Raw genomic sequence first — 20,735 nt, forward strand, 5'->3', positions numbered from 1 at the left:
GCGAGTAGGGAGGCTAGAGGAAGACCAGACAGCTGGTGTCCAAGATGCCTGGGGCAGAAGGAGCTTCCGGGCGGAGGAATGAGCAACTGTATCAAAGAGGCTGAGTCTGGCAAGGTGAGGGCTGGGGGATGACCTCTGGATTTAGCAACATGGAGTCCATGACTGACCTGGTGAGAGCATTAAGAGGGTTGAGAGAACCGGAGAAGGATTGGGAGGAGAGAAGGGAGGAGAAGAATTGGAAATACAGGTCCCCACTCTGGCCGAAAATTCAAGTTATGCCATTTCATTTTTACAAAAGACCTGCAGTAGCACCTGATTTCGCTAGCCAAAAGAAATCCAAAGAGGATTTTCACTTTTATCAAAAAAAAAAAAAAAAAAAAAAAAAAAAGGCAGCTGTAGCATCTCCAGCATTTGCTTTGCAGCGAGAGCTGTAACGGAGACAGCACGCACCCCCAGCAGCGAGCGGCGCCCCCAAGCTCCTTGCCTGGGAACTGTACCCAGCATCTCTGGCATCAAGCCGCTGCAGCTTTGAGCTGCGTCTGTGAGCTCCTGTGCTTTATCTCTATTTATTTTGTGCATGAGGTCCGCAAGATGTGACCTAAGGCAGCAGAAAAACCCAAGAGAGGTCATTTTTGGGGTCTGGGACACTCAGAATCTCTTCCATAGAAATTAATGGTGATTGCTTTTTCACTTTTCATTCTTCCAGTTTACGAAAGGTTTCGTAGGAAAGCTCTACTTCCTGGGGGGGCGGGGGGTGTCTATAGTCAGTGTAGATTCCTTAATAGAGCTTTTTTGCTCTAAATGGGGGTGGCTAGAAGGGGGTGTGGGTCAAGAGTGTTGTTGTGTGTGTGTGTTTCCAGACGGGAGAAATTCTAGCCTGTTCCCACGCTGACGGGAATAACACAGGAGAGAGGGCAATGCCGTTGGGGGGAAGAAGCAGGGGGGTGGCTGGAGAGAACGCCCCAGCTTCTTACCAACTCCAAGCTTCTAAGAGTTGCCTTCTTGAAGGGGGACTGCAGGGGTGCTGGAAATGGCACCAGGCTGGGGACAGGACACCTGGGTCCTGTCCTACATCTGCCCCTTATTGGCAGTGGGACTCTGTGGCAGCCTGTAACACCCAGGGCTTCAGATGTGGAAAGCAGGTCTTGTAACATCAGACGCTGCCTCCCTCCCTGAGTTGTGGTGGAGATCCAATGAGGCAACAGGTGTGAAAGTGTTTTGTAAAATGTAAAGGGTGGAACAGATGACTGGGATTATTTTTATTATTCTAATAATACAGGGGATTATTAAACAAATTTAAGAGATTACTGTTCATCCAGCCCTACATGTATATACAGCCTTCCTGCTTAGCAGACACGCTAGCTGTGCCCCGATCCCCATGAAGCCACATAAACTCCCCAACTCCCCACCGAGGCTCACCCACCTCTCACTCCACCCAGCAATACTGACCCCGCTTCTTCCATTTGTCCCTGGCAAATGCCGCCCCCTGAAGGTCTCCAGGCTCACTCCCCGCAGTGTGACCTGGCCTCTCTCTTTCCTCCTGGCCCTATTCCCTACCCCATCCTCCTCACTGAAATCTGTTTTAAGTAGGTGCTGCCTGGAGGAGGGAGCGTTGGTGCAGGAGCCAAGAGAAGTTAGCGCGGTGGGGTGACCAACCTTCCCGATTTGCCTAGGATTTAAGGGTTCCCTCAAGAAGTGGGATTTTCAGTACTCAAACTGGGCAAGTTCTGGGTAAATTGGGATGAATGGGTTAACCTAGTTATGACCAAGACCATGGTTAGTTGATATGCCCTTATCTTGCTAGGAAACCAGACGGTCATTTAACTTCTTTGTGGTCTAGTTTTCTCCTCTATAAAAGGGAGGGCTTGGAGTTTCACTAGATTCCTTTTCAGTCCCTTCCAGCCTCGGCTTCCAAGCCAGAGGTCATTTCCTCATTCCGAAAACAGTTCCTGAACTCTACTATGTGCCACGCACTGTGCTCTTCCTATTGACCACGGTGCCCTGGGCACAGAGCACTGAATCTCACACATAGTAACTGCTCAGTAAAGACCCGTGGAGATGAATGAATCAATCTACCAAACCTCGTTCCATGTCCACACCCCTCAAAACCCCTGTTCCTGGTTCTGACCCTCCATTTTTTCCAGTGTGTCACCCACAAGCCGGTGGACCCTATGAATGAGCCTAGAACTCTGGCCAGACTGAGCTGAGCTAAACATTCCAATGGGGGAGGGACAGGAGGCTCGGGTGGTGGCTTGTGCTAGCAAGGGATGTTTACCTTGTGTGTTCTCTGAGAAGTCACCAAGATGGGCTTGCCCACCTCGGGTGGTAGGGGGTGTCCCAGGGCAGCATCACGTTCAAGTGCTTGGAGCCCACCTGAGCAAAGGGCCTGTGGTGGGCTGCTCCAGGCAGTTGTCTGTCCCTGGAGACCTCCTGTCTCCTGGGCCTCTGCTCCAGCCACGCCAGCCTTCCCCCATGTGGCCTTATACCCAGACTGGGGCTCTGGAGTCAGACCATCCGGGGTCGCAATCCCGCCCTCCACTTCCTAGGATTAACGATGTGAACTTGGGCAAGTCGTTTAGTCTCTGAGTTTCAAGCTCCTCATCTGAATCTGATGGCAATAGATCCCATTTTATAGAGTTACGGTGAAGATTAAATGCACACAGAGGGCTTGCTGGTGGGGGGACGTACTCAATAATTATTAGCTATTGCTCTTATTGTCATTGTCATTGTCCTCAACACTCTCAGTTCAGTGAGAGTCACCACAAGTGAGCTTGAACTAAGTGCCTCTCTCACGCTTGGGATCTCCCTGGCTCCAAGAAGCCTTCCCAGATTACCCCTAGGAGAGCATTGACTAACTTAGTCCCTGTGGCCAGGGCACCCTCATTCTCCCATCCCCACAAGCAGCACTGGCCTCCCCAGGGCCTAGGAGTGCGTCTTCTCAGCTCTGTCCGAAGCTCTAATCCTGTTGTTACAACCTCCCTCCCTACCCACCCTCTGCCAAGCTAAGCTGGTGTGTCTTGGAGACCAGAGAGAGTTCCCTGAATGCGGCATTGAGCCCTGACCCGCCCACAGGAGCTTCGTATGGTGTCAGGGAGGAGGACTGTGAGGAAGACAGGGACAGTGGAAGGACCTGGGGAGGTGATCAGAGGCTGAGAAGGCGGGGCCCCCCCCAGGGAGCCACACTCACCAACGTAAACACGCCTGCTCCCAGCACGGCATACACTGCGTGAAGCCAGGGCACCTGGGGAGCAGACACAAAATGGGTTTAGGGGGATGGGGATGACTGTGCAGGGAGGAGGGCTTTGTCCAGAGACCAAAGGACACAGCACAGACCTCGCTGGTGGATTCCATCTCTCACAGGACCTCCTGACCCTCAGCTGTCCCTAAGAAGCCCCAGAACACCGAGGGGTCCGTGATTCTCTGTGGGATCCAGGTGGGTCTGGGGAACCCCAGGATAGCGGTGATCATGGAGGGACTGGCAGGGCCGTTCCCAGGTGATGGTACTTGTTCCCTGCACGCACAGCCCCAGATTCAGGCTGGATGAGGGAGACTCACCCTGGAGGACCCCTGTCATCCTCCCTGCCTGAGCCTGGCCTCAAGCTGCTGACTTCCCCCAGGGTGAACTCATCCCTGTCCTGTGCGGGGTCTGTCTGTTGCTCTGTAGGAGCACTCCTTAGCTTTGTCTGAAGGGATGAAGGACTCAGGGGGGGGTGTGGGAGGGGTGGGGAGGGTCCTCTGGAGCCCCTGGCAGCTGTGCATGATGGGACTGTTTGCAGAGACAGGAACAGCACCCCTGCCCAACCTTGGCTTCCCCTAGGTCTCTGGGGCGTCCAGATGGGTATGGAAACCCTGCAAGTTTCAGTTGTGCCCCCCTCCATAGGGCCTTCCCCCAGAATATTCTTGGAAACACAAGCATCCCATTAGCCTGCCCTGAGTCAATAAAGGGTTCTTTGAAGCTCTGAGGCCCCTTCCTGTAGTCGCGCCCCCATCCTAGATACACAGAGGGCCCCCAGACCAGCTCCGGCTCCTCCCTTCGTCAACAGGATCCTGGAAAGTGCCAAGGAAACGCTAGAACCAATCCTGATGTCCTGGACTTGAAGCCAATACCCTGGGGGCTGGGGCTGGGCAGGATGGGGTGGGGAAGGGGAGAGCGAGAGGGTTGCTGGCCCTAGCCTGGCAGAAAAGGGGCAACAGGGGGTGAGCGGAATTTTGCACCAAAGGTGGCTAAGAAGAGCCTTGGGTGGGGGCTGGGGGGGGGGGTAGAAGCACTGAGCCCTTAGTAGAAGTCTAATAGCCTCATCCCTTGGGTTCCCAGGATTAAACCCCAGTCCCTCCTGTGATGCCTTCAGTCTGCCCCCTTCTCCATCGGCAGCAGCCTGACTGCCTCAGTCAGCCTGACTGCCTCAGTCACTAGAACCTGTTCAGGCCTAGTTGGATTTCCCAGGCCCAACTGGACAGCTGAGATGACACTCTAATGGGGTAGGAGGTAGGCTCAGTGCCCCACTGCCCCACCTCCTGCCTGCCTGGCCAGCCAGATTCTGTCTCTCTGGACTTGGCTGATCCCTTGAGAGCTCCAGGGCCCTTCCCCAGGGTCCTTCTGGGCCACGTGGTCCTCTGGATCTCCTGTGCTCCCTTCTCTGCCTAGGGTTTAAATGTGCTATGCTCCCCACACATCCGGCCTCCCCTTCCCCCCAGAGGAGAGAATGAGAAAGGTGAAGCCGGATGTGGCTCATGGTGCAAGCAGGTGCCCAGGCCTGCCAAGAAAAGCCTCCTTGTTTGTTTGCTTATCCTGCCAACCAGCCCAGGGCAGGTGCCAGGAGGGCTGGACAGGACGGCAAGTTGGAGGCCTTTGGCTCGGGGCCTTCCCTGGAGGGTGGGGGAGGAAACAGCAGCCTTGGGCGAGGGGGGCTCTCCCTCCCTCCCCGGGCCCGGCTGGGAGGCAGGACTCACATATTGGAAGGGCAGGAGGACGGCCAGGATGAGTCCACTGAAGAAGAGCGTCATGAGCAGCACGAAGATCACGCCTTGGCAGGAGGTGAAGTCGAACTACAGGGACAGGACAGGCGTCAGCTGTGGGGTCTGCCCCGGAGGGCTGTGCATTTCTGGGGGCCCCCGCTGGGCAGCGTGCTGGCCAGAAGGCGGAGGCCTACATGGCAGAAGCCAGCATTCCTCTTCCAGGAGGCCTCCCCAGACCCCACTCGCCCCTTTGACCTCTCCCTAGCCAGGGACCCAAACTTGGAGCCCCCCTCCACCCCCATCCCAGAGGCCTTGCCCTGCCCGCGAGCCTGAAGCTGACCTTAGTCTGGAAGCTGAAGACGGTGACAGAGAGGCAGACGAGAGCCGTGATGCCCAGGCACAGCAGCACAGATGTGGTGTTGTAGTAGCTGCAGGATGCAAGGCCAGGAGCTCGGCTTTGGGCGGGCCTTCTGGTCTCCCCGGCCCTCCTCCCAGGCCCACCATCTTCGTTCAGTCCCTGATCCCTTGACCTCAGGTCCTCACCCTGCCCCCTTCCCAGTGTCCTCCCTCTCCCTGCTTTCCCAGCCTCTTGCCTGAGAGCCTGCTTAGACTCAAACTTCTGTCAGAAGGATCTTGAGAATGTGGGAGTGGAGGAGGGTGGGGAGGGCTTGGTGCTGCCGCCAGGAGGTGGCTCACAGGGAATGGGGTGATCAGCCAGTCTGGGGTCTTCTAAGCTGCAGCGCAAGAGGTCACCTTGCTCCTCTCCATTCCCCCCCTCTGCCTTGCTGACCTGGCCAGGTCCCACTGTCACTGTTGAGTGGAATGTGTGAGAAGAGGGCTCCAGGCCAATGTTTCCTGCCTGCCTGAACCCCCTCCCCATCTGACTGCTGTCTGAAGGGATGTGTTCAGGAGCAAATCCCCTCAGAGTGTGGCCCATCCCCCTCCACCTGTTCCCTTTACCTGGACAACATCCCAGTGAGGTAGGCCATGGACAGGGTCTGGAAGGAGAAGCAGGATGAGGGAATGCTCCAGAACTCAGGCTTCGGGGACCAGACACCTCCAAGGCCCAGCCTGGGTCTCCATCCCTGGTGTGTTTCCCTCAGCTCTGTGTCTGCCTCGCGCCACACCCCCCCCCCCCCCCCCCCGCCACACTCACTTCCACAGCTCAGGCCTGGTTGAGGAGTGTCCTGACAGGCCAGCACTAGCTGTCCCCTTCGTTCTTTGGCAGCCCTGTTTCCACCTCCTCCCCACCTTTCTATGACCTACTGTTCGTTATCGGTGGCTCCTAGGATGCCTTATTCAAACCTCTTAAAAACAACATCACAAAGAAGAGAGACAGTGGATAGAGTTGGGGGAGACTAAGCCCATCTGGAAAGAGAGAGTGGGATGTCTTTGTGGCAGAAGTGGGATGAGGATGCTCTTGCTTCCACCAGTGACCTTACATTGGACATCCCCAGCCCAGATTTCCTGGAAGCCCATCCTCTTTCCCTCCCCCCACCATCTCCACTCATCCTCTGTCCCCAGTCACCCCTACATCACTTACGAAGATGGTCAAGAGAATCAGGTTCCAGGGGAAATGCCTCCTGCAAGGCGAGACACCAAGGTCAGAGGAGAAGGTGGGGGGCACCAATAGGCACAGGCCAGGGTCACTGCCACAGGGAGGGGTTCTCGGTCTCGCCCCCATCCCCACTCCTCAGAGTCCCTTCCTTCAGCCACATCCCCAGGCACCCCCATCAGTGGATCCACGCGTTCCTGTTGCTACCTCAGAGGCCCCAAGTGAAGGAGAGAGGGGCAGGCTTGACAGAGGCAGAGGATAGAGCCCTCTCAGACATGCACTGTACCCTGGGGGTGGGCAGGACAAGGGCCTGAACTTTCAAGACCCTGTTCGTGCTCCCACAAGTTGCTCCTCAAGCCATCACATACCTAGGTCCAGAACAGCAGGCCAGGGTCAGATAGGTCGCAAAGAATACAGCGCTGTGAGAGAGAGGGAGGGGCCAGTCAGCCTGTGCCCCAAGGTCCTTCCAGCCAATGCCCTGCTCATTCTCCTCTCCGCCACCCCTGCCCTCAGGTGTCAGGCAGTAGGATTGGGCGAGGGGAAGGGGGTTGAAGACTACAGTCGTCCTAGAACCTGGCAACAGGCAGGTGGGCCATCCAATCCCAAAAGACAGGAATGGGCATTGGACGAGCTTCAGGAAATACTGGGTCAGGGGTGCCATGGGGCAGCTCACACCTGGTCCCAGACACTCAATACTCCACAGTAAGTTTGCATACAAAGTTTTCTGTGTGCCCGGCAGAGTGTGAAGTGGACTAATAATTGATGTAATCCTCGAACCTTCTTGCCCCAGAGTCCTAGCTTGTAACCACTGCCCTACACTGCCTCGGTCAGTCCCCTCCCGCCCTGCTCACTACTTGTCATCACCTTGTTGCTTTCTTGTTGGTCTCCCCAACTAGACTGCAAGTGAATCAAGGGACGGGCCCTCATCTGTCCCGCCAGCACCTGGCCCAGGCAGGAAGTACTAGTGACGTGAATTTCCGGATCAGGAGGCCATGTCCAGTGGATGACCGGCTGGGAGGTCAGGTGCCATCCAGCAACAGGAAGGGCTGAGGACTGAGAATTTTCTAGACAGCAGTGGAGGTGAGGACCAGTCTAGGAGGTGGAAGACGAGGGGCTGAGGACTCCAGGCATGTGTCCATGCCTACCTAGATTGGTGCCAGCATCAGTGCATGGTCTCCAGCCCCCAGTGGGCCCTCAACAGGGCCCTCTTCCTCCTGGGTTCATCATCTATCCCACCAGCAGCAATTCCAACCATCTTTCCCCCACCCACAGACATCCCAGGCTGCCTCATTCCTGCATATCTGGCCTGACGCATCCCAGAAAGATTCGAGATGACGTGGGGCTCCCTTGGTTCCCCGCCTGCCATCTGCAAACACTGTACCGTGCATTTGTGTGCCCTTTTTCCTGTCCTTCCATCCCCGGCCCATCGCCCCAGCCTGGGCTCCAGGCCCCACCCACTCAGGGGTCCCACCATCTCTCTCTCTAATACCTCAGCCTTTCTGCTGGTGCCTCTCCTCCCACACAGCCCTCCTCAGCTCTTTCCCATCTTCGGCCAACATCTTCCCCAGTTCCAGCTACGGCTACTTCAACCAGCCTCCTGGAGAAGCTTCTTGAAACAGCTGTCCCCATTTCATAGTATCCTTCTCCATCCCTGCATTACTCCCCAACCCCACAAACCCAAACCCAGCCCCACTTAATGAGAGCCGGCTTTGCCACAGCCCTGTGACCTTGTTGAGTCCCAGCGACACTTGTTAGTCCCTGTCTTAACCTGACTTTTCAACATCTGATCACTCCCATTGTTCCCCTGGTTCCAAAATGACACACTCCTGGGTCCCCTCCTATGCCCCAGGCCACTCCTTCCCAGTCGCCTTCAGAGAATCTAAATAGTCCCCGTTCCTTTGATACAGCGTCCCACCCGGGCAATGTCCCCTCATACTCTCCCTGGGGGCTCACTCCCCCGAAGGACTCCCTCTAACAGGCAAAGGCTCACGACTCCCACACCCTTGTTTCTCATCTAGATGTTCCTTCTCAACATCTAAACAGGCAACTGCCAACTCGGCAGACACGGCCATTCAGAAATGTGCCAAACCCAGCAGGTCAGGAGTGAACTTGTCCTCCTCCCTGCCCCTGCTCCTGAGTCTCATCTTGCAGAGGACACTACGCACATCCACATCGCCCAACCAGAGAACTCTGCATCCTTGACTCTCTGATGGCCTCGCCTGATTAATCACGGGGACCTGCCAATCCTCCTACCCAGGCTGCGTTCAGATCTGTCACCTTCTCTCCCTGCCCAATATCACCTTTTCAGGTGGGGCCGCCTCTCTCTATCTGGTCCTGTTGTCTCCAGCCCTCCCTTTCACCCTTTAAGCCCCAGATAGACCCGACCCCGGGACTCCCTTGTTTAGAATTCCCAAAGACCTGGCAAAGCCCTGCTTGATCTGCCCTGCCAACCTCCTCCCTGCCCTCTGTACCCTCTTAAAACGCCCACCACCCTCTGCTCCTGCTGGGAAGGACCAGCCGGCAGGGATGCCCGAGGCTTGGGTCAGAGGGGCTCCCTCCGTGCACCATAGACATTCCTTAACTGTAGCCCACGCCCCACACCCTACGGGCCTGTTCACCTGAACCCCTGCCCAGACGTAGCATCTGGTGTGACCTACTCATTTTGCATTCCTCAGATTAACCTGGGGCCTGGCAATGGTTAGGTGACCTTTAAATACATCTGGATGAAATCCAAAAGCATAGGGGATGTAGGAGCGGAGAAAAGCCTATTGGATTTAGCAAATAGGACCTTTCCATCATCATCTTCTCCTTTACTTAAGCTGCTCTCAAGTGATGGGGGACAGTTGCCCCAGTGACTGAGGAGTTCTTAGTGCCAAGGACCAGTGAGGGACAGAAGAATTGTCCGGCCCCAGTTGAGAAACACTCCAGGATCTGCTCTCTTCTGGTCTCAACTTGAGTCACTGGTCAGTCACGTTGGCAATATTGATGATGATGATAATAATAATAATAATAACAACACCCTTGTCTATGTGCGTCCTGGGTGTGAGTCCTGCCTTCCTTCCAGACTGGGAGTATCCGAAGGGCAAGAGCCCACCCAGTCTCTTTCTCTTCCTGGCCCACAGCTCCTCAGCCCTCCAGACCAGGTATCAGAGGAAGGGCAGAGGGACATCATCCCCCCAGGGGTTACGGCAGCCGTTTGGAGCCCAACACCCATATTCTTAGCCTAGCTCTACCACTTTGTGTGACCTTGAACAAGTTATTTAATTGCAGAAACCCCTCATCTCCTTAGTGAAACGGCAATACTGGTACTGATTCACGGAGCTGTAGCAGGACAGAGAGTACGCACCCCAACATTTAGCACAGGGCCTGGCACAGGGTAAGGACTTGAGAGTGGGAGTTGTTAATTACTTTTAGACTGACAATCTATTAGATTGACAATCTCCCAGAGAGGCTCTGACCCACCTCTCCTGGCTCTGGTCTTACCGTTTCCTCCTCTGCCTGCCAACCCCCACCCCCCATGCCCACAGCCCCAACTCCTTCCCACCATAGGGCCCTGAGGGAGCAATCAGACAATAATCAGACAATACGGCAGGAGCCCTGCTAAGGGAGATGACTGGGGCCTCGAGAAGGCGGAGAGTTGAGGGGGGTGCTGGAAGGCCGCCATCCCAGGGGGCAAAGAATGAGTCACAGAAGTAAAAGAAAGAAACTTGCTTGTCAGTGCTGGGGCCCCAGGGCCTGGGCTGGAGCCAAGGTCTGTTTAGAGAGTGTCAGAACAAGGGAGTGAGGCTCAGGTGGAGGAAAGCGTCCAAGCCCAGTGTCCTCCCTCGGAGTGTCCCGCTCTAGGGCCAATCCCGGGGCAGCAGGGAGGCAGCCAGCACTTTGGGGAAGTGCGCAACACTACGAGGCTTAGGAAGCAAGAACTTCTCCACGAGCCTCACGTCTTCATCTGTAGAATGGGGATAATCCCAGTATCTGCCTGGTAGGCTTGTTTTTCCGATCAAATGATAATACCTGGAAAGCACTGACACGGTGTCTCACCATGGGAAGAGTGGTCTTATTCTTATTGCTATTAGGGGCTTGGTATGTGGTAGGAGGTGAGACCCATGAGGTCTCAGACCCAGAAGCAGGTTCAGGGGGGCAAAGGGGAGAGAGCTGAGAAGAGGGAAGGGGCTGGGGTGGGGCAGAGCCATAGGCTGGCTTTCTGGAGAAGAGGGCAGCATCCTGGTGGTAGAATTTGCAAGTACTTCCAAGGCTTTGTGACACCCTATAAAAAGCGCAGGGTCCATGCCCACTCCCAACGTCTCTCCGCCCACCCCCTCCTCCCCCGAGCTGGGGGGAATATCTCCGCTTTCTGTCCAGAGATGTGGAGGTGAAGGACCATTCAATCTCGCCATCCATAGGCCGGATTCTCATGCCTGCCCTCAGTGGGGTGGACTCTGCCCCCACTTCCGAGTCTGCTCATTCCTGGGCTGTGTCCCTGCCACCGTCGGCTCAGGACGTGGAGTCCTGCCGACCCTCCCACAGAAGGCCTGCTGAAGGGCCTGGGGACTCCATTCCTGAGTCCTCAGGGCACCTGAGTCTGCCAGGCGGTGCTGACGTGCTGGGAACCATGCCAACCTGCCATGTGGGCTGGCCCGGGGGCAGTCCCTGGGGTCTCATTAGCTTACCACACAGTGCCTCCCCGTTCCCCTAGTTGTATACCTTTCCGTCTGGTCTGCAGACAGGCCCTCTGCCCTACACCTTAAGTAAGGTTCCAGGTGTGAATGTCTCCTCCCCTGGGACTCCCAACTTGACTGAGCTACCTCTCCACTCCTCTGCTCCTCTAAAGAGCTGTAGAGGCCAGGACGACTCTCCTTCTTGTCAGTTTATGGCTGGCTTGTGTGAATTCAAAGCCTACTCTAAGACTGTTCTGGACTTGGGGTGGTCCAGGAGGCCAAGCCAACCTCTCCACCATATCTCCGCCCAAAAGCAGGCCTAGCACAGCTGGAGGGTGCAAGCTCCTCACCAGACATCCAGAACTTCCGCCCGATAAGCCTTCATGGCTCTCTGAGGTGTCTCAGATTTCCTTACATGGCACCTTCCAGTCCTCCGCGAGTCTTGTCCCTTATTTACCAAATGGACCATAGGCTGAACAAGACTTAGGTGAGAGCAGTTCTGCTTTGAGCCCAGGGTAGTTCTGGCCTAGAATTATCCAGAATGACCCCTAATTGCCCAGATAAGAGGGTCAGGAATCAGCTACCCCATCAAACTTCTTCTCTTAAGTTACCTGCCACGCTCCAGAGGACAAGCAGGAGCTGAGTGGCTCGAGAGGAAGGGAACCTGCCAAGCAGAGTGATGAAGAGCACAGGCCTCAACCTGAACCCTGGATTTGAATCCCCAATCCACCACTGACTAGCTGTGTGACCTTGGGCAAATTACTCAACCTCTCTGAACCTTCAGTTTTCTGAAGTAACCCTTCCCAGTTGACTCGAGGATCGAATGCAATACTGTACATCCAGCACACAGAACAACGCCCAACCCTTATTAGGCACTCCGTAAGTGGTACCTATTACGATGAATAATTCATAGGCATTAATAACAACATTAATTAGAGTAGCAACATCATCATTAGTGTGGGCCAAGGTGTTCCAGGCCCCCTTCCCCTCAAGGCCAAGGTCTGGGTCTCTCCAGCTGGGGCCCCAGCCCCACCCTCCCTTCTTTGTGCAAGCACCAGAACCTCAGTCTGCTTCTTCCCTCCGCCTCAGATCTAAACACCAGAAGGGCCCTTCTGGTCATGCTCTTGTACAGTCTCCCTTTAGGGTGGGGAGGAGCCATGGGCCTGGCCTCTGTCAGGGGAGATTTCCCACCTTGTGCCACTGAGGGTTCTCTGAGAAGGGGCCTGGAGGCCTGGGGTATACTCACTAGGATGCCCAGTACCATCCTGGGTTGGCCTGGACATAGTCCTTAACGGGGTCACTGCAAAGAAAGGAGAAGAGAGAATCAGAAAGTGCCCTCTAGCTCCATCTCTGCATCCACCCTCCAGGGCTCCCAGGACTGGTGAGGAGAAAGGGGGAAGGTACCCCTGTGGGGCACAGGGAGCCCCACCACAGTCCTGGGCTGGGGTGGGGAGGTACCAGGTTGTGGGGCTGGAAGATCTGAGAGGATGACTGCCTTGTGGACACCTGATGGCCCAGAAACCACCAGGTCCTCTCCACCCCCTGCCCCTGAGTGGAGGACTCCTTGTGGGCACTCACTGAAGTTCCTTCCCAGCATGAGGCCATCTGCTTAGCCAAATCACTTAGCCAAACATTCCCAGAGCCATCTAGCCTCACCACGGCTGTCCCTGGAAAGTGCCAGGTCCATGCCACCAACTCACCAGAAGGTGAAAAGAGCCACGACACCCAAGGTCACCAGCAGCTGGATCAGCAAGATTGTATAGACCTAGGGGTAGGAGGGAGTTCTGTTCAGCTTTGGAGAGCCCCATTTGTGGCCACGGAGACTTGGCCCCCCACTGAGGCTCAGGGGGACCCCAGCTTCCCAGTGACTCAGTCTCCTCTCTAGACCTGCATCCCATACCCTCCACTCTCCTTCTTGGGGGTCACTAGAATGGACTAAGGACAAGGTATAAAAAGAGCAAAGATGCTCCAGAGCCCACCCCTACAGGACGAGAGGTCCCAAGTATTTAGAAAGAGGATGAGGCACTGGGTTAGGCACAGCAGGAGGAAGTGGGCTGAAACCTAGAGACATGCTTCCCAGTAGGTACTGCCAGCTGGGGTCATTGGAGAGGGGGAGAGGGGTAGCCTCTGTACGAATCTGCAGACAGAAGGATGGACCAGGGCCTTCCCAAGGGACTCTCCCCACCTAACCCCGAGTCCTTGAGAGTTGGGAGAGGTGGTTACCTTTCTGATGAAGACTCGTCGAACTTTCTGGTCATCCCAGCTGAAGGTGGTGAAGAGCTCATGGTCTCCAGCGGGGAAACCGTTCTCATAACTAGAGCTGCCTGGATGGACATGGGGAGGGCCATGAGGGCTCCCAGACATTTAAATCATTTAAATGCTGCTCCTAGTGGCCACCTGTCCAGAGTTGACTTTTGTCAAAGTGGCTCTCAGGACTGGGCATGCCTTTCTCTCTAGCCCCGTTCTCAAACATCTCACCCAAACCCATCCCATCCTCAGATCACTCTCCCCACCTGCTTCTCCTGTCTGAGTCCCGAGAATAAACTGTCATCTCCTCTCCGCTTCCTACACGCTGGTTGGAGCTCTATGGGGCCAAGCCCGGGCAAACAAATAACCACCCTTTACGTCCCCACTTGTTTTCCCTGAACCTGCTGGCTGTTCTCCCCTTGTGGCTGAGAACCAGAGAGGGAGTCACCTAGCACATCCCAGGGTCAAAGGTCCTACCCCAGCTTGCTCTAAGGTCCTTGGGGTAAGAACTGGGGACTAGCTGGGGAGGAAGGACCTGCTGGTACCCCAGCCTGGAAGCAAGGCAGGGGCAAGACCAGAGAGGGAAGGAAAATCAGGGCAAGGAGGGTATGGATGGAAATGAAATTTGGGGGCTGCTCCCAGAACCCAGAGCCTAGGTATCAGGCCTGGGGAAGAGCATGGGATCCACAGTCAGAAAGACCAACATGCAGATCCTTCCTCTAAGGCTGACTAGCTGTGTGACCTTGAGCAAGTCACCAGCCATCTCTGAGTCTTCTCTCTGCTAGGGTCAGTGATACTCACCTCGTGGGGACCAAACTAGATGAAAGTGAAAGCCTATGGCTCTGTGCCTGGTAGGGACTCTGCTGCCCTCTCCTTTCCACCCCTCAGCTGGGCCACTCCTAAGACTCGGCTCTGTATTCGTCCTCTGTCATTTCAGTTCCCATTCTCTTCCTGCCATTTCTCCATGATCTCACTCTCCAGAGCAAAAACATCAGTTTTGGTCTTTCAAAGCCGAGCCTGCATCAAGCTCTTTGATGGCTCCCCACTGCCTTTTACTCAAGTTCAAGATCCTTAACAAAGCCTCCACAGCCTCCCCTGAGCCCTCAGCCCTGGTGCACATTCCTCCCTCCTACACGTTTCTCCAGCTGACTCTATTTTTCCAACCATGTGCTTTCTTGCCTCTGGACCTCTGCAAATCATCATCTCCCAGCCTGATCACTCATTTCCCTGTCTCTTTACCAGGCTAACTCATGTCATCCTTCAGGACTCAGTGCGGATATCCCTTTGTCAAGGCAGCCTTCTCCGACTGCCGGGTGGGTTAGGTCAGCTGCCCAGGCCTCTGTCACTGCATACTTGTCTATGGAGTCAGGTCTGCGAGGGCAAGTCTTGCAAAGAGATGCATCCCTGGAAATTTAATGGGGGCTGGACACAGTGCTTGGCACACACTTAAATGTTTGTCACATGTGGACTAAAATGAGGTCCCTTCCTGCCCCAGCAGTTCCCTGGAAAACATTACTTAAGGCAGCTAATCTCTGCAACCCGGAAATGGAAACTGAGAAAGGGGGAGAGAGGGGAAACCCACTACAAACCTGGGGCCTGGAGGCCCTCACCCTTTAATGTTGTACTTCTCTTTCACGTTCTGTCTACAGCCCCTGCCAAAGCCTGAACGGCCAGGACACAGAGTGGGAGAAGAGGAGAAAGAAAGCAGTCCTGTGGGTATCTGGGACAGTGAGAAGGTTCCCACAAACACCAGACTTTCATTGGCCTTCCAACAGGTCACAGCAGGTGACTAAGCAGTAGGGCTGCTTAGCTCTGGGCCGAGGGATTTGTGGTAAGGGGTGCAGACCATGGTGGCCACTGCTGGTGAGTAGAGGCTCTGTCTGAGGTGTTATTCTTGAGGTTCCTTCTAGAATCTGCTGGAGAGGGTGGGAGTTGATAAGATGGGGGTGAAGGGTAGTTTGAGGAGCTGCTGAGGAAGGCCATAGGAGCTGAGGAAAGCTTGAAGGGGGTCCTTCCTTATAGCTTGTGGGGAACTGTATGTTCCCAGCCCTGAGGCAAAGCTCCCACAGTCTGCTCATCTTGACAGAGGGGCTCCCACTGGCTGTGATTCTTGGTCTGCAAAGAGCTGGAATTGGCCTGGGTCAGCCTGCCTACGAATTATGCCTGGCCATGAGAGGCACAGAGGCTGACATCCACATACCTCCCTCACATCGTGTCCTCCTATCCCCAGCAAGGACTTGGAAAAGGGACGAGAGACAAGGAAAGTGAGGGTAAAGTGAACCTCAGATCCCTGGCCCACAACAGTCCTGGGGTCTTCATGGGAACATGTCCCCACTAAGGTTTCAGGTTAGCCCACATGGAAACACACCACACCTACACTCACAGGGAGCCAGCCACGGCACTCTCCCTGCCCTCTTTATACACCCTGTTCTTTGAGGAGATGCTTTCTAGAACAGCCCCTGATTCTTCCCTCCCCCTCCACTCCGATCCCTTTATTTGCCCTAGCTTGATGACTCGAAAAAAATCCCTTCTTCCCCATCCAAGAGTACTGTGACTGTAGACACTGTGTCTCTCCCTTTCCATGGAGTCCTCCTTGACCTACCTTTGGAAGAGCCCTCCAAATCCCAAGCCTCTGACAACAGAGCCTCATATAACAACCACACAATGCATCTATTTACAGGCAACTTCCTCCTACCCAGGTTTCTCATCTGGTCCCAACACTCCCCTTAATGCTCCTGCCTCCAGGAGCTGAGAGACTTACTAGGGTCCACATAGGCCCAGCTGGGATGGAGAGGCACGGCTGACGGGGCCGGGGGGAAGGCCCCTGCCTTCAGCCCCTCCCCAGAGGTGGCCTCCTCATAGGAGGGCGGGGCCGAGGGCACTGCTGGAGTTTCCTTCTTCTCCCCACTGGCCTGCTGCTGCCCCTCTGTCCCGGGGGCTTTGTTAGCCACGGAGATCTGCGGAGTAGAGGCAAGGAGAGACAGTCACAGACAGTCACCAAGGAAAGGGAGTCTTCCAAGTCCTTCTCACAAGCCCCTAATTTCTGGTACTTTCTCACCTGCACTAGGAAGGTTGGGGGCACAGATGAGAATCTCCCTATTTTATGCGGGATAGGAAATGTTATTCAGCCTTAAGAAAAGAAAGAAATCGGGGTGCCTGGGTGGCTCAGTGGGTTGGGCCTCTGCCTTCAGCTTGGGTCATGATCCCAGGGTCCTGGAATCGAGCCTCACATGGGGCTTTCTGCTCGGTGGGGAGCCTGCTCCCCCCCCACCCCGTCTGCTTCTCTGCCTACTTGTGATCTCTGTCTGTCAAATAAATAAATAAAATCTTCTTTAAAAAAAAGAAAAGAAAGAAAGAAATCCTTCATTTGCAACCACATAGGTGACTCTGGAGGATGGTTACACTAAGTGAAATAAGTCAGACATAGAAGGACAAAAACTGCGTGATATCGGTTATATTGGGAATCAAAAGTAGCCAGACTCAAAGAAGCACAGAGGAGAATGGTGGTTGCCAGGGGGTGGGGGTGGGGGGGCACGGGGAATGGGAAGATGTCGGTCAAAGAGCACAAAGTTTCCATTGTGCAGGATGAATATGTTCTGGAGATCTAATGTACAGTACGGTGATTATAGTTAACAATACTGAACTGTAGATTTGAAATTTGCTGAGAGGCTGGATCTTAAGAGTTCTCCTCACACACAAAGAAAGGTAACTATGTGAAGTGAGAGGTTAACTAGCTTGATTGTGGTGATCATTTCACAGTACATATGTATATCAAAATATCTAGTTGTGTACCTTAAATATATAGAATTTTTATTTGTCAATTTGTCAATTTTTATTTCCCCCCACCCCAATAATGCTGGGGTGGGGGGAAAGGCTCTCCCTTTTTCTATAGATGGTTCAACTGGGCTTCAGGAAGGCCAGGGTTGGTCTGGGGCAAACACCGAAACTAGAATAAAAACTTTGGAAGGAGACATTCTTAGGAGAGCCCACCCTTGGTGGTCATCATCCCTGGGGCAGAGAATGGATCGGAATGGTTCCATTGTCTCCCTGTGGTCCAGGGAAGGGCCTGGCACAGGGTAGGTACTCAAGAATATCATGGAGTGAAAGTTTGTTTTCCTTAATCTCCCTGTTACCTTTTGCTAGTTGTATTCTGAGCCCGGTTTTAAAATGGGGGAACTGAGGCTCAGAGGGGAAGAATGACTTGTCCGAAGTCACAGACCGACACATAGACCACTGGGCTGCAGAGCCCAAGCACCCTCCATTGGGACTGGTCTCCTTCGGTCAGGCTGGAGATGACACTAGGAAAGTGGGAATGGGTGAGCAGGGAAACAGAGAGGGGTTGGGGGGAGACGGGGACTGGAGGAAGGGCAAGAGGTTCCTGGTAAAGGATCCTGTTTTGGCCTTGTGTATTGGAATCTTAGCCTCTCTCCCAAACCAGAACAGAATCACAGGGTGTCACTGCTAGAACGGACCTGAGAAGTCACCTAGTTCCGCCCCTTCCTTCATCTTAAAGATGAGGAAACTGAGGCCCAGTGGGAAATGTTCCATGACAGGTTGAAAACTTAAGTCTATTTACACTCAGCTCTGCTCGCTGCCCCAGAGTGTCCACTTAAGCTTTGGTGAGAGGATGTGAGCTGGGAGGGCCTAAAGGCCGACCAGAGGGAAGACTGTGGGGGAGGGGCGGTATGAAAACTGAACCAACACCAAAAAGATTCAAACTCAGAAAATGAATGGGAGGGCGCCTGGGTGGCTCAGTGAGTTAAAGCCTCTGCCTTTGGCTCAGGTCATGATCTCGGGGTCCTGGGATCAAGCCCCACATCGGGCTCTCTGCTCAGCGGGGAACCTGCTTCCCCTCTCTCTCTGCCTGCCTCTCTGCTTACTTTTGATCTCTCTCTGTGTCAAATAAATAAATAAATAAATAAATAAATAAGATCTTTAAAAAAGAGAGAGAGAAAATGAATAGGAGTCAGGTCTGGCTGCAGAAAGAATGTATTAAGCCTGAAGGGCCCTAGAGCAAGGCCGCAGAGTTCATTCTTCGCAGGATGCTTCTGGCTAAGGCAGCCCAGAGGTGACTGAGCACCAGAAGATCTCTGCCTGCACACAACCCCAAGGACCCCTGAACTGGAGGGTCCTTTTCACCCCCAGAAAGCCTGTGAGTAGGTGGGGGGAATCGTGTGGGGGGGGGAGGAGGGAGGAGTGGGGGTTGAAGTTCTTCATTTTCACCAGCTCTTCATTCCCCCCCCCAGGGAAGGGCCTTGCAGAGCCCAGGCCTGTGGGATTGGGGCCCTGGCTTACCCAGGGGCCCTCCCGCTCCCCATCCCCCTTCATCACCCAGACCAGAAGGGTCACATCCAGGAAAATCCAGTTCAGCCCACCGAACCAAGTCCTTGGAGCCCAGATCCAGGAAATGGGTTATCACCTCTGATTTCAGCCCTGTCCAGAACAGGTGCTGCTCACCAGCCCCCACCCTGCTGATCAGCTCCAGAGCCTCCAGGGCCCTGCCCCCCAAACACACACACACACACACACACACACACACACACACACACACCCGGCATTCCCAAGAGAGGTCTGCCCAGTGGCAGGAGGTGGTATCACCCAATGACATCATTTGGAGGTCTCATGAGATCAAAAACAGAGAGAGGAGGGTCTGAGAGCCCAGGGAAGGATGTCATTGGCTCTGAAGCTCATCTTGGTGAGAAGAAGGGGGAGTGTAGGGGAGGGTCCTCTTCTGTTTCCTCTGCCCAATCCTTAGCACCCCCAAAACAGAGGGCCAGAGGACCCTCCCCCTTTGCCCCAGGTCCTGGCTGTTGTATAATTCCACAGGCTGTTGACGTTATGTAACTGTACTAGGCCAGCCAAGTCTCTGCCCCAGCCCCTCCCCTCCATTTCAAACCTAAAAATGGGGAAAAAGAGACGTTCCATCTGGTCCCATCTCGTCCCATGCCTAGCAAAAACAAAACCAAAAATCAGCATCCTGAGGCAGGATTGTCATGGTAAATGCCTCCCTGGCCCAAACACAAGGGCTGTATCCAGACGGGGACTCATGACAGGGAGTTGGGGGTGGGGGGTGTCTCTGTAGGGGTGTGAAAGATGAGCGGAGCGGGATCAGAATTGGGATTGGAGCAGGGGATCGGGCAGGGTAGGCATGGCCCCTCGGGCATTAACCCAGGTGCCCTCCACCACTCCCCCCACCACACCGCGGACACCCAGGCTGATTCCTTAAGGGAACCAAGGCACCTGTGAAGGGTCCTAAGATGCCAAAGCGCACGGGGGAGGGGGATATGGAGGTGGGGGGTGGAAGGGAGGGGAAGTGGGCCTGTTGGGGAGGAAGAAGCCCTAACCCATTCTTTGAAATGGGCCTTTAGGTCCTCTGACTTGAACAAGGACCATAGAGGACCTTCGCACAAGCGCCAGGGGCGGATGCTCGAGTGATCCGGAGAGTTCGCTCGGAATGACAGGGAACTAGAAGCCGGAGGATGGAGGGTGGTGCAGGTGGGGGAGATGCCGATACCTTTCCTTGGGTCATGGTGCCGTGTCTCCGGGAAGGGGTCCCTGAGGCAGGGGCGGCCGCTTGGGTCACCGCAGCCTGCCTGCGTCTCTTCCCTCCTCCGCGTGGGTTCTAGCAACATCCACTGCAGCCGGGCCAGGCGGACCGGAACGTACCATTCCAGCGCGGGAGGAGGAGGGGGCCGGGGGCGGGCTGGGAGGCTGCTGCGGAGGCCGCTGCGGATTTACAAGCCCAGAGGGAGGAGGCGGCGCACCTTCCCCTCCCCCGTCCCCTCCGTCCGGTCCCCTCGTCCCGGGACCAGGGAGCGCGCGCTGCGGAGCCGCCCAAGTGGATGGGTCCGCGGGGAGGGAGGAGGCTCGGGGCTCCGTGACACCCGACCAGCTGATGCTGGCTGCCTGGAACCGGAGCTGGGTGTCAGGGCCTTATCCCTCCACCATCTCTGCTGCTGACAGGCTCTCTCCAAGCCTCAGCCTCCCCGCTCCCCGCCTCTGGATGCAGCCCCAGATTTCTCTGTCCATCTCCACCTTCCTTCTCCTCTGTTTCATCATCCACCGCAGAGTGGGAAAGTCTCCCACGGCTTGTCTACCTTCCCTGGCTTCTAACAGGGCCCCTGGGCCCTAAGTTCCTAGGGGCCGTTGGGCAAGCCATGTGGGCATGTCTCTTGCCTCCATGTTCCTTCCTGTGAAATGGGAGCAATGGGCTTCTCCCCACCTTGTCACTGAGGCCTGGTGTAGGAGGATGCAGCTGCTGTTTTTTTCAACCCTGCTAGACCATTGGACCAGGCCTTTCCAGAAAGACATCTAGTTCTGTC

At 55.1% G+C, this 20,735-nt stretch overlaps 1 protein-coding gene across 1 annotated transcript in view; it reads right to left on the minus strand.

The window, feature by feature from the left end:
* FAIM2 (Fas apoptotic inhibitory molecule 2) overlaps window positions 1-20,227 on the minus strand; it is a 33,670-nt gene extending 13,443 nt beyond the window's left edge. The window contains exons 1-11 of the mRNA XM_032348140.1: window positions 19,928-20,227; window positions 16,175-16,370; window positions 13,390-13,490; window positions 12,867-12,931; window positions 12,413-12,466; window positions 6,880-6,930; window positions 6,500-6,539; window positions 5,917-5,954; window positions 5,297-5,384; window positions 4,951-5,046; window positions 3,188-3,241 (exon numbers count right to left, since the gene is read on the minus strand). Of these exons, the coding sequence (XP_032204031.1) occupies window positions 3,188-3,241; window positions 4,951-5,046; window positions 5,297-5,384; window positions 5,917-5,954; window positions 6,500-6,539; window positions 6,880-6,930; window positions 12,413-12,466; window positions 12,867-12,931; window positions 13,390-13,490; window positions 16,175-16,370; window positions 19,928-19,942 (798 nt within the window). The 5' untranslated portion in view covers window positions 19,943-20,227. The remainder of the gene's footprint in view (window positions 1-3,187; window positions 3,242-4,950; window positions 5,047-5,296; window positions 5,385-5,916; window positions 5,955-6,499; window positions 6,540-6,879; window positions 6,931-12,412; window positions 12,467-12,866; window positions 12,932-13,389; window positions 13,491-16,174; window positions 16,371-19,927) is intronic.
* Between the last annotated feature and the right edge of the window lie 508 nt (window positions 20,228-20,735).

Source organism: Mustela erminea, chromosome 6, assembly GCF_009829155.1.
Source record: "Mustela erminea isolate mMusErm1 chromosome 6, mMusErm1.Pri, whole genome shotgun sequence".
NCBI lineage: Eukaryota > Metazoa > Chordata > Mammalia > Carnivora > Mustelidae > Mustela > Mustela erminea.